At 35.1% G+C, this 12,003-nt stretch overlaps 3 protein-coding genes and 1 long non-coding RNA gene across 5 annotated transcripts in view; 1 reads left to right on the top strand and 3 right to left on the bottom strand.

Moving 5' to 3' along the window:
• Positions 1-1,271, top strand: part of LOC104813147 (delta-aminolevulinic acid dehydratase 1, chloroplastic) — a 3,175-nt gene extending 1,904 nt beyond the window's left edge. For both annotated transcript variants that reach the window (XM_010540683.2, XM_010540682.1), the window contains 7 exons: positions 1-36; positions 152-207; positions 292-413; positions 493-564; positions 651-732; positions 813-890; positions 974-1,271. In XM_010540683.2, coding sequence (XP_010538985.1) covers positions 1-36; positions 152-207; positions 292-413; positions 493-564; positions 651-732; positions 813-890; positions 974-1,141 — 614 coding nt within the window. In that variant the 3' untranslated portion in view covers positions 1,142-1,271. The remainder of the gene's footprint in view (positions 37-151; positions 208-291; positions 414-492; positions 565-650; positions 733-812; positions 891-973) is intronic.
• On the bottom strand, positions 1,156-3,123 carry LOC104813148. The gene is made up of 2 exons (XR_771713.1): positions 2,941-3,123; positions 1,156-1,566 (listed from the first exon to the last, which is right to left on the bottom strand). It is a non-coding gene; the product is annotated as an uncharacterized LOC104813148 (long non-coding RNA).
• A 1,066-nt stretch (positions 3,124-4,189) lies between these two features.
• Positions 4,190-6,387, bottom strand: LOC104813146 (gamma-glutamylcyclotransferase 2-3). Its single transcript, XM_010540679.2, has 8 exons — positions 6,160-6,387; positions 5,991-6,067; positions 5,269-5,322; positions 5,121-5,177; positions 5,004-5,044; positions 4,815-4,886; positions 4,639-4,718; positions 4,190-4,529 (listed from the first exon to the last, which is right to left on the bottom strand). The coding sequence occupies exons 1-8, from the start codon at positions 6,266-6,268 to the stop codon at positions 4,435-4,437; spliced, it is 585 nt and encodes a 194-aa protein (XP_010538981.1). The 5' UTR covers positions 6,269-6,387; the 3' UTR covers positions 4,190-4,434.
• A 451-nt stretch (positions 6,388-6,838) lies between these two features.
• On the bottom strand, positions 6,839-10,150 carry LOC104813145 (WAT1-related protein At4g08300). Its single transcript, XM_010540678.1, has 7 exons — positions 9,778-10,150; positions 9,597-9,659; positions 8,907-9,023; positions 8,548-8,788; positions 7,895-8,053; positions 7,650-7,801; positions 6,839-7,262 (listed from the first exon to the last, which is right to left on the bottom strand). The coding sequence occupies exons 1-7, from the start codon at positions 9,990-9,992 to the stop codon at positions 7,076-7,078; spliced, it is 1,134 nt and encodes a 377-aa protein (XP_010538980.1). The 5' UTR covers positions 9,993-10,150; the 3' UTR covers positions 6,839-7,075.
• Between the last annotated feature and the right edge of the window lie 1,853 nt (positions 10,151-12,003).

The raw sequence follows: 12,003 nt of genomic DNA, 5'->3' as shown, positions 1-12,003 counted from the left end.
CTTCCGATGGGCACGATGGAATAGTCAGAGAAGATGGTAAGAAATCTCTGCACATTAATCTTTTCAGTGTAATTCTTTTTAAGAAAACAAGATTGCGTGTGTGGAAATAATCGTATGAATACTGATGCTTGCAATTTTGTTTCGGTTGTAGGCGTGATAATGAACGACGAAACGGTGCACCAGTTGTGTAAACAAGCTGTTTCCCAGGTAAACCTCAAAATATTTCTCGCGAAGAATCAAAATATTTCAACTTTTTCTGATACTTCTTTTGGAGATAATGTAATCCCACAGGCCCGAGCCGGTGCAGATGTTGTTAGTCCGAGCGACATGATGGATGGGCGAGTAGGCGCAATTCGTGCAGCCTTGGATGCGGAGGGCTTTCAACATGTTTCCATCATGTCATACACGGCAAAGTAATAACAAGGATTTCGCGTTTTTATTAGAAGCATTGTTCATTCATTTCTTTTTATGGCTAATTCCTATGCCTGATAGGTATGCAAGTTCATTCTATGGCCCTTTCCGTGAAGCTCTCGACTCAAACCCGCGTTTTGGGGACAAGAAAACGTAAACAACCGATAACCCTCGTATAAAGATACCCTTTTTTTCCCGGCCTAACTTTGTATGATCGTTTTGCCCCGGTGAACGGATAGTTATCAGATGAACCCAGCAAATTACAGAGAGGCATTGGTCGAGGCACGCGAAGATGAGGCTGAAGGAGCTGATATTCTCCTGGTAAGTCTTCAGTCTAAGGCATTGGTAGAAGAATTATGGGGTTTGAATTGATCTTAAAAAAGCTTGTGGAATGATCGCAGGTGAAGCCTGGTCTTCCATATCTGGATATCATACGGCTTCTCAGGGAGAAATCTCCATTACCCATTGCTGCATACCAAGTACTCGCACCGCTCCATTGCTGAGTTTTTCGTTTGCGTGTCCTTGTTGCCAAATCCATTGACGAATTTCGTAAAAACGACAGGTGTCAGGAGAGTATTCGATGATAAAGGCAGCGGGAGTGCTGAAGATGATCGACGAGGAGAGGGTGATGATGGAGTCGTTGATGTGCCTACGCCGAGCTGGTGCGGACATCATCCTCACCTACTTTGCCGTTCAAGCCGCCCGGTCTTTATGCGGCCAGAAAAGGTGAAAAGCCAATTGAACTTTTTTTTGTTTTATGGTTTTTGGAATAATTAGCATTTGTTATTATTATGATTATGATTGTGAATTGTGCCCTCAAAACTTTATCTTGGAATCCAAATCATGCAAATTCTCTATTAGACTATCTGAGAAAGTTTCCCGTTGCCGTTACTTTGACTTTCTATCAGTTACATCGTATATGCTCTGGAAGACATGGAGTTGAGAGCGATGAACTAGCTCCAAAACTTTTGACTTTCACAAAAAGCTTTTCGTTCAGAACAACGAACATTGGCATCGAGAACGTTATTATACACCCACAAAACAATATGCAAGGAAGATTTTTGCGAGAACCTGACTACGCGCAAGTAAGAAATCATCAGCTTCGGCTTCGATTTTGGTCAAGAGTTCAGCGAAATTCCTCGAGTTCAAATCCATCTACAACACACTGAATCACTGATTTAGTCACCCAAAGCTGAATCCACCAATTAATCACACAGCTCGGAACATCTAAAAAGTTAGACACAAAAATGTCGAACAAATCCGTTTGTCTGGAAACCCTAGATACGTCACGCCCATCCAAACACGACCCTGATTGTGCATATAATACGAATTCAGATCCGGAAAGAACAACATTTGGAAATCATATGCTCATATGGCGCAAATTTTCTCCACCGTCGAGCGAAACTCTTCCCCGCGGTAAAAGGAGAGGTGGTAATCCTCACTAGGGGCGGGCACGGGTGGGTACCCAAACGTCTTTATCTCGGTCTCGATCTCGTCGAGTTTTTTATTGGAATATCTCGGTTTTTATGTCACGAAACCCGGAGCACGAGACCGGGTACCCGTACCTGAACCCGTGTATAATTAAAACTCATAACCTGTACAGAATATCTCCATTGTTCTCTAAACCATTTGATCTGAGCATTTACCAGCCATTCCTTTTGATATGAACAAGGTTTAGATTTTTCATGTGGTAATACATTGTCAAAAAAAAAAAAAAATCTGTCAATCCCTAAATAGAAATACACAAACAAGAGGACAGAACCAAAGACACATTGAGACGCAAATTGCGTGGAGGATAAAAGATCCTTTTTGGTGTGCCTGTTTGAGATCACTCCAATCAAAGCTTTCAAGAGGGAGGTTTGTCGGACTAGTGGAAAAAGTTGACTCTACATGACAGATCGAATGGAAAGGCAGAGCAAGGCCGGCGGTCTCACGACGGATCCGAACTCTTCCCTCACGGCAGAGCAAGCTCGGTCGAACACGGCGAACAAGGAAGAACAAAGAGAAAACTTACCGCAGCGACAAAACTGGGGAAGAGCACGGCGAATCCGAGCTGAAAGAGAGCACGGTGAAGACTCGCAAGGCAGCACAGCGAAGATCGAACGACGACAGAGATGTCGACTTTTCTTCTGCAGAGAGGCGGCCACAAAATGAGAGAGAATAGAAAATGAGATAGGGTTAGAGTGAATCAGGTTTAGTAAAGAAGGGTATTTTCGTAAGAGTATTAAAAATTAAGGGTATTTTTATAGTTTGTTTATTTTATTGGGTACTCGTGAGATAACCCGTGACGAGATATCAAAACTCGAACCGAACCTGAACCCGAGTTTTTTTGTCTCACAAAATCCGACCTATGTCTCATTAATTCACGAGTAATGATTCTCGGGTATCCGTAAGATAGGATATCCGAAAACCCGCGGATCTCGGTAAAAATGTCCATCCTAATGGAAGGGATATTGAGCAGAAGACCTGACGGAGCGGAAGAAAGGTGGCGACGGAGGAGGAGGAGAGAATACAAAGAAGAAAGCTTACCTTGGCTGAGTTGGCTCTGGCAGTTCTCCGGCGGCGGTGGAGAAGAAGATGGATGTGCGGAATGTGAAGATTTTTAACTTTTGTTAGTCGTTAATTTTGCAAAAACACCCTGTTATTTTTAATTATATACCTATTAAACCCCTTATTTTGCGACCGTATAAATTCGTATTTGTGACCATATAAAGTTATAAACTACAATTAGTACCACATATTATTAAAATCTTCTATACAAAAACATAAATGATTAAAATATAAGATTTTTAAATATAAATATTTCTATACTATCAAATTTATAAATCAAAATTGACATATATAAGATTTTCATTTGAATATTTAAATAAAATCAATCAATTTTTAAATATAAATATTTCAATACTATTTTGAAAAGTTATATGAATTTTTTTTAAAACTTATATCAAAATTTTTAATAGTTAATGTATTTATATAAAAATATTTCATATATTATATGAAATTTTTTACACTTTTAAAATTTTAAAAAAATATAAAAAACAAATATCGTGTTCTCTAATTAAAAAAAAATCTCAAAGAAAAAACAATAGGAAATGTGGATAATTTATATAAAATTAATTAGTTTATATATGATTTGTTATGTCTAAGTGTATAATAATAATAATAATTAGAAAAAATCTTATGAACATATATAAAAAAAGGATAACTTATACGGTTTTTGGTATGGGTTCGGTTTGATTCTATTTGGGATCGGTTATTTTAATTTTGAAAAACTATAATTGTTAGGTTTTTGTTGAATTTTGTTTCGGTTCGGTTCCACCATATTCGGTTCGAATTTAGATTCAATTAGATTTCATTTTTTATTTACAAAAATATTCATTTTAAAAAAACATTATTTTTTTATTATTTTGTTATTCGTTTAAGATTTAGTTCAATTTTTGAATTTTAAAAAAAGTAATAACCATTCGATTTTTATATTGATTTTAGTTCGATTATTGATGTGTCATTTGTTTAGGATTGGTTTGATTATTCTGTTCTTAACCATCTAATGAATAGTATCATTCTCAAATATATATAGAAAAATTCCTAAAACAAAATAACAGGATATATATTTTTTTATATTTCGTGTCAGTTAATAATAATGGGTAACTTTAGAAAAATAATATACATGATTAGAGAATAATTTTTAAAAATATTTTATGATGTAAAAGATGAATGAAAGAGGAAAAAAAATTTTGATAAATGCAGAAGAATAATAAAAGATATGTATTTATGTGTATATTGCAAAACAGTAAGCTATCAATTTTCAGAATAAACGGATTTGGTAATCCAAGCGCTATACCATACATTTATTTGTATTTGAGTATCCGATGGCCGATACACGAACCCAACCTTATCCTCCGCATTCAATGCCTTTATCATTGACCTTTTTGTTAAGGCATGAAAATGAATAGCGATAACAATGATTCAGTGCTAAGAATGCAATATCATCTCTGACCACTTGGCATATTTCAGATGCTCGCATCAAGAGGCATCCGCGGCGGCTGGCCATTCCGTGCTCCCCGAAAGAATGCGTCTAACTTCGTTTGCAAGATCCATCACATGTTTATCTTCAAACCCTTTCGAGAAAAAACAAAATCGAAGCGAGCAATTTCTCAGCTCAAGCTGAAGAACATGAAACAGATGCGTCTGATGTGAAAAGAAAAAGGAAAAGGAAAAAGCTTTTACCCAGTTGAAGAAGAGCCTTCTCCAGGTGAAACAGATAGTCTCTGTTAGGTCCCGAGGGGCCTTCGGATTTTATTATCTGTCTGCACGAATATGAAATCCAAAGAACACGAGAAAGCTTCTTATCTTATAGAACGAGCCCGTTCAGTAACTAAAATGCAGAGTTATCAAGAACATACTTGGCAATGTCCTCAAGAGGTGCTGGTCCCAAGTAGTTCTTGTTGCTCTTCTTGTCTGAAGAAGCTATGTACCTAAAGAAAAACCGAAAGATGTATCGAGGTTAATGGCAAGAACTATATCAGTTGGTGATATATATATATATATATATATATGGTGATACGATATAATGATTTCTTCTGTGTTCTTACACCAACATTCCCGAGACAGCCGGTTCTGAAGCATTAGGATCCTGAAAACAAATTAGCTTGTAAACATCACAGTTAATTCCAGGAAATTGCTCTGGAGATCAAACAGAAATAACTCACAGTGAAGAGATCAAGATACACTTTCTTGTCGTATTGCTTCTCCCTCACTTCCAGATACTGACAGACAAAATCCGTGACCAACATTCATAAATCAAAACTGAGAAGAAGAAAAAATCAAATGAATGAAGAAGATGCCAAGAATACATACATCTAGGGCATCTTTCTTGTCTTTCTCCTTGGTTATCTTGTATGCGACTCCCCACTGTAATCATTGAAAGAACAAACAATGTCTGAATTCATATTCTTTTACACAATCATCCCCCACAAGCTGTAATTCTTTGATACCATGCCCCTTAACCTATCCGTGATATGCTTAGCCGAATAAAACATCATGAAACTCAGATGTAGCAACAGAAACACCGTTACGAATGATCGGACTAGAAGTCTCTAGTGCAGTCTCTATGAAGATCACCAGGCTAAAATTGAACATACACACTATTATTATCAAGGAACATCAAAACTTGACAACAAAACCTAAGAGTAGAAACTTGGAAAGAGAGTTCTAAAATGTCTTCGTGAGCAAAACCAGCTGAAAAATATCCATTACAACAAGAAGCGATCAAACTACACCAATACAGACATGATGCAACCATTGAATATACATGAATTTGGTTTGCGTATGATCAATGTTCACCCAATGAACATCTGAGAAGCCTAGGGTTACTATGGTACAGCTCTGGTAATGCATTGGCTCCGACCCATATTCATACTAGAGACACAAAATCCTAAAAGTCATTCCTTTAGCTTTCTGTTACTGCCACTATCTTCTAATCAAGGGACAAAGCAATCGAACACGTGGAATCTACAATAAGAAAAATGGAATCCAAGAGAGAATGTGAGAAATGAAACAGCGGAAAAGAAGAGACATACACACACTTCCCCATCTGCAGGCTCTAGTGTGACTGTTCTTCCCGGAAACTCCGGAGTTCCTCTATGATCCGTACTGCCTGTCCACACTCGCACACATACACACAGCTTTATCACCAATTAGATAATCGGAACGCACAACAACACTCGAGAGAGAGAGCGAGAGACAGACCTTGGTAGAAGACGCGGCGATAGCCAGTGATGAAACCGGGGAGGCATTCGTCGAAGGGAAACCCTTGTTTCCATATCAGAGATCCGTACCCGAATACCCACATCACCATTTTTTCCGGCGAAGGAGAGGGAGGGAGAGATCCAGACAGCAACGACTACTAGAGGCCCAATCGTGAATCGTCAGTTGTCCCCTCTCTCTCCCTTTCCTTTTATTATTCGCCCCAGACTAAACCAAAAGCTTCTCCTCACATTTTTTCCCCACGTGCAGATTTGGAATTGCAATTAATTATTATTTCGAATCTTCGATTAGTTTATTTTTTAAAGAATTCCATAATTAGCTAACAACCCCTAAATTTTGTATCATATTCTAAATCTAGACACTCCGTTTTCTTTAATAACAATTTGATCTTTTTCCGATAGTTCTTGTATTATTACTTGGGTATAATATTTACTGCTCACGTAAAAAGATTTTTGGCTCCACTCCATTCTCTAATTCATCTCGTTCTAGATAGAATCGCGAGTTTGTTCTACTGAGTCCGAATAGAACAAACTCGCAAGCTAACGATGTTGTGATTTTATAAAAATATAAAATTACGATAAGAATTTAATATATTGCATTTCATGGTATACTTGATTGTATTTGATTTCGACTTATATATTATTTGTATTGAGGTTTTGAATGTGATTATTTCATGTTTCGTATCGTATTTGATTTCCATTTGCCTTGAAATTTCAAAATACATTAACAAAGAGGACTAAGAACACACAGATACATATGTATACTTATATCACCGGTCAACAGAAGAGAGCTTGGAAATGTAAACATAAAATCATAAAAGACCACCCAAATTCCCCGCTTGGAAATTTCTTTTGGTCTTCAAAATTTGAGATCACGGTTGGGAATTGATAGGCTGGAATCAGGTACTGTTGGTTCCACCGTAAGCCGGTGCACTGGTGACATCAGCGCCGTTAGTTTGTTTGACTGAATTCGTGATCGGAAGCTCCTGGATAGCCATTTTTTCCTCGGCCGAATTCACGTTGTCCTTGCTCTTTCCCCACACGACGAAATATAGTCCGAAAACTATGAAAACCGCCCCGATTATACTGCATAATTACAATTGTATCTAAAACTTAGAACAAATAACAAAAAAACCCAATTCAGGAAACAAAATTTCGAAAAAATTATAAATCGTTCGAAAAAGTGGTAAAAAAGTACAGAAATACGGCTTCCTAATAGAGTGAACAATTTAAATATCTAATTCGAGCATCAGTTTTTTTAATATTAACTATATTACTGGAATTTTAACCTCTAAAAGTCAAAGAAAACTCACGGTATTGAGAATTATAATTGTTTAGAAATAAAATAATTTTCAAAACCAGTATTTTAATTGTTTTTTCTGTGTTTTTTATTTACTGTTAATGTTGTTTTTGTGTTTTAATTGCAACATTGAGTAATTTATTTATATAAAAGAATATATTATTTAAGTGTACCTTCCGAGGTGGATTGTCTCGGCGAGAACCAAAGCGCCAAGGAAAGCTGTGATGATCATGCACATGGGACTAAACGACGTCGTAAAAACAGGTCCACGTTCCTTAATCACTATGCTTTGTACGTAATACGCGATCCCCGAACAAACCACTCCCTGATTAGTAGTTCAAGCGATTAATTAGTACTTAATCACGCGATTAATTGCTAATTAATCGAGTGATTAACATCTTTAGTTGCGGTTCCTTACGGAGTAAACGGCGGCGAGAGTCCCAGAGTCCATGCCGACTTTCCACGCGCTGATGTCACGCACCATGACGAGCGAAACGACGGCGTTTAGAATCGTTCCCATGAAGCAAATCCACGCAACCAACGATAATTCCGCCGGATATTCTTTCAATGTGAATGACTGCAAAAAAAATTTACAAAAAATCAGAGAAATGCACAGCTACGTAAAAATAAAATATAAAACATTTTTAAAAATAAAAATAAACAAATACTTATTTTTTCTACCTTACAAATATATCAATTATTTGAAACCGTTATGTAAATATATAAACATATATTTACTCACGGATTTATATATTGAAGTAGTGGGTACTCAGAAATATAACTGATTTTAACTTCAAAAAATATAGATCAACTGTCGTTTAACTCAATTATTTTCGAATATAAAATTTTACCAATAATCGTTTACAGTTATTATTATTTTAGCAAAAACCGGATTATATTTTGAAAATTAGTATATTTATATGGATTTTTTTTAATTGATGTATTAATTGGGAAAATGTCAATATATTTATTAATAATCTTTTTTAACTATTTCGTGTTAAAAAATATGCTAAGACTTTTCTTTTGTAATGTGTGCTGTATATATATATGTGAGTGTAAAGAAAGACGTACTTGCAAGATGAAGAAACCGGCCCAACTAACAATACTGCCGATGACCATTAGGGTTCCGGTGACCCAGTGTTGATCCGTGGTATCGGCGGCTCCTCCTTGATGAAGGGAGTGAGCCGCCGATTTAACGAGCTGAATGGCCGGACCCTTGTAAAGTGTCATCACCATGGCTCCTCCCACCGTTATAGCCGTCCCGACAACCTTTGCAAGGCTGTGTATCTTCTTCATGTTCACGGTCTCTAACCTATAACCCATCATCATCATCATCATCATCATCATCATCATCACGGGATAACTACAACTGAATTGGTACTTAATTGGTTTGATTAAACTTTTTATAATTATTTGTAGTGTTAAAAGACCTGAAAATGACGGCCATTATGAAGGTGATGGCAGGAAGAGCATTCACAAAAGCAGAAGTGTACGTTGCTGACGTGGCTTTCATCCCCATGTAGTATAAGTTCTGGTCCATGACCGGCCTGGCACATCATACCCACATCGCAATTTCCAAACTTTGGTTATTTTTTTTAAAAATTTTCTTAAAAAAAATTAATTTGAACTTTTATTTTTTCTGTTTGTATGTTTGTGTCGACACCTTTTGTTATAACTATGAGCCTATGACATTGACATGCCTTTTTTTTTCTCTTTTGTAAAAGGAAAGGAAAACGTAATACGAGAGCTTATTATATCAGTGTCGTGATAAAAAGATGTTGCGTGACATTATACTAAGAATATCTGTGCCACTAGCGATCGATATCTGGGTTCGGATATGTAAAATCACGTTGAATCCAATATCATAGCTGCATGGAACCAAAAAATAAATCCCACTTAAAAATGAATTATAAAACTTAATTGCATTCGAACTTAATAAAAAAAAAATAACTGAAAAATTTAAGAGAACAAAAAAAAAGGAAAATAAATTATGAAAACCGATATAAAACCTATGTTACCCTATTTGACCGGTGCCAAAAAGATTATTTATCGGACATGCATGCATGGTCGTTGATAATTGAATATATACGTAACCAAAGAAAAGAAGTATCAGTTATTACTCAAGGAGTCCAAGGGCAAGGATCCTAAGGAATATCGGGAGTGTCATCTTTGGCCTGATTTTCCTGCAAAAAACACATACAACAAACCCATTAATTACATACATATCCTATATATATATATATATGTTACATGCATGAATCATAGTTTATAATTTTGCCCTAATTGTTCCATAGGGCTTACCTTTCGATAACGAGGGCGAATGGGGTCATGACAACTGTTGCGACGACGTGACGATAAGTGGCGAGGACCCAATGGTTCATGCCATGCTTGAAGGAAACCATGGTTATTATGTACATGCCTGCGTACCCGAATTGAAGCGATATGATCGCCAAGATTGGCTTCAATTTCTCAAGCCTTTGGCATCTAATCCCACATTGCCTTTGCCCTTTCATCATCTTCTGTCTCTTCTCTCTACAGATATACAAAGCAATTCGTTTCAAACTATATATACGTATGTATGTATATATAGATATTGTTTCTCTCTATGTATATGTATCTCTCTCTTTCTCTCTCTAGATGAGAGATGTTTGGTGAGTAAAGAGCTCTACTTGCTTGGGGCAGGGAAAACCAAATGGGAAATGCCTCTTCTTATAGTCGTAGAAAAGTTGGATAAAAAGAGATGCACACGCCATTATATTTTTTGTTCACTCAATCATGTCTACGTATCTTGTAATATTATAATGCGGATATGAATTAGTAAAATTAAAACATCACTCTTTATTTTATATATATATATATATATATATATTAATATTAATAGCCATATTATTTGTTCGAAAATATTTACCATTCATTGGTTTCAATTCAAAAATCTTTGTGTTATCAAAAAGAATTTGAATTTTAAAATTCATAAGCAAAAGTAATATTCATTTGTACTGATTTTCATACAATAGTTAACACGTTTTTTTTGCATTATATGTGTATGTATACATATTATATATGTATATATACACGGTATCAAATGGTAGGTGATGAATCAGAAAACACACACACACACACACACACATACATATACATATTATATGTGTATATATATTAAATACATCCATACATTATATATGCCATTAGTTTCGGAAATAACGTTTGAGTATTATTTTTTTTCTCATGATTTTGAAATGTGCTTTGTTTCCGTACCCATATGCCCAATTGTGTAGATATTCAATTTTCTACAAAATATAAAATATAAAATAAAAACAAAACAAAGGTTCCCTTATCCGTTGAAATACCATATATGTGTTGCCGATGAGAATCCTCGACATGCTGCTAGAATCAATTGATATGATGGGAACTATAGAAAATATATCTCAAATATATCTATATATGTGGTAAATTTAATTATATTAAAAAGAATAAAAAAAAGGAGAGGAAAATAAATATTTGTTTAATTAAATCAAGCAGATCTCCTCCTCAAACAATAAAGCATACCCTCTTTTATTTTTGAAATTTTTTTGTGTATTTGTTGCATATTTTTGTTATTTATTATGTTTTTTTAAAAAAAATTAAGAAGTGGGGTTTTGACTCATTGACCACCAAATGCTTTCCTGTCCTAGTGCTCCACCCGTGTCGCAATACCGTTTCCTTTCAAACACTAACTATATATATTTTCAGTATTTGCTATAATCTTGATTTCTAAAACATATATTATACGCAGTAACAACTGAACTCGTATGGTAAATGACAGGGGTTCCAATGTAAAGGTAGATAGTCACAGGAATTCCCCAATGTATCAAAAAAAAATCTCCTATATATACACACACCGGAATGTATAATATCTGTCCTAATGACTTCAGTGAAACCCTCAGACATGGAAATCAAGATAGCTATCCAGATTTTATTTGGAATAGATTGAAACATAATATGTCAGATTCAATATAAAAATGGAAATAAAAAATAAATTTGTAAATGTGAAATTTGGTGTCACACTCTGTACAATAGTGGTGATATATGCATTTCTCACATTCGATGATATACAAGGAATAGAAATGCCACATGTGAAAGCTACATGTTGAATATAATTCTTACGATCTACCACAAGGAAATTTATCGACTAATAACTTTTACCTATAAGAATTTTCAAAGACTGTCTAAAAAATGTTTAAATATCCAAATTTATATAGTGAAAATTGATTTTTAATTAAAAAAAAAGGTTCTAGAATAAGGATTCACATTGTCAAACATAGTCTAATAATCACATTTTCCATTTATCAAGATATTTCCGAATTAAATAATATTTGTGTGGAAATATTAGGTTTTTATAGCGTATTAATTTGTATTAGATAATTAGTGATGTTTCTCTAATGAAATACTGTTTTTTTCCATGATATAAAATGATTATATGCATGCAAAAACTCGAGATTAAATAAATGATCAACGTGAAAAATAGATATAATTAAAATTGCTATATAT

This window comes from Tarenaya hassleriana, unplaced genomic scaffold (genome assembly GCF_000463585.1).
Source record: "Tarenaya hassleriana unplaced genomic scaffold, ASM46358v1 Cleome2, whole genome shotgun sequence".
Lineage (NCBI taxonomy): Eukaryota > Viridiplantae > Streptophyta > Magnoliopsida > Brassicales > Cleomaceae > Tarenaya > Tarenaya hassleriana.
The sequence above is the reverse complement of the archived record's forward strand: the minus strand, read 5'-3'. Positions and strand labels throughout refer to the sequence as shown.

What these genes read in the sequence shown, in the direction of transcription:
- LOC104813146 (XM_010540679.2), bottom strand. Translation starts at nt 6,268, where the DNA reads ATGGTGATGTGGGTATTCGGGTACGGATCTCTGATATGGAAACAAGGG. An exon ending in TGTATCTTGATCTCTTCACT is followed by an intron (nt 5,045 to 5,120) that starts GTGAGTTATTTC and finishes ATTTGTTTTCAG; the next exon opens with GATCCTAATGCTTCAGAACC. An exon ending in GAAGGCTCTTCTTCAACTGG is followed by an intron (nt 4,530 to 4,638) that starts GTAAAAGCTTTT and finishes TTTTCTCGAAAG; the next exon opens with GGTTTGAAGATAAACATGTG.
- LOC104813145 (XM_010540678.1), bottom strand. Translation starts at nt 9,992, where the DNA reads ATGATGAAAGGGCAAAGGCAATGTGGGATTAGATGCCAAAGGCTTGAG. An exon ending in TTCGCCCTCGTTATCGAAAG is followed by an intron (nt 9,660 to 9,777) that starts GTAAGCCCTATG and finishes TGTTTTTTGCAG; the next exon opens with GAAAATCAGGCCAAAGATGA. An exon ending in CTCTCGCCGCCGTTTACTCC is followed by an intron (nt 7,802 to 7,894) that starts GTAAGGAACCGC and finishes ACTACTAATCAG; the next exon opens with GGAGTGGTTTGTTCGGGGAT.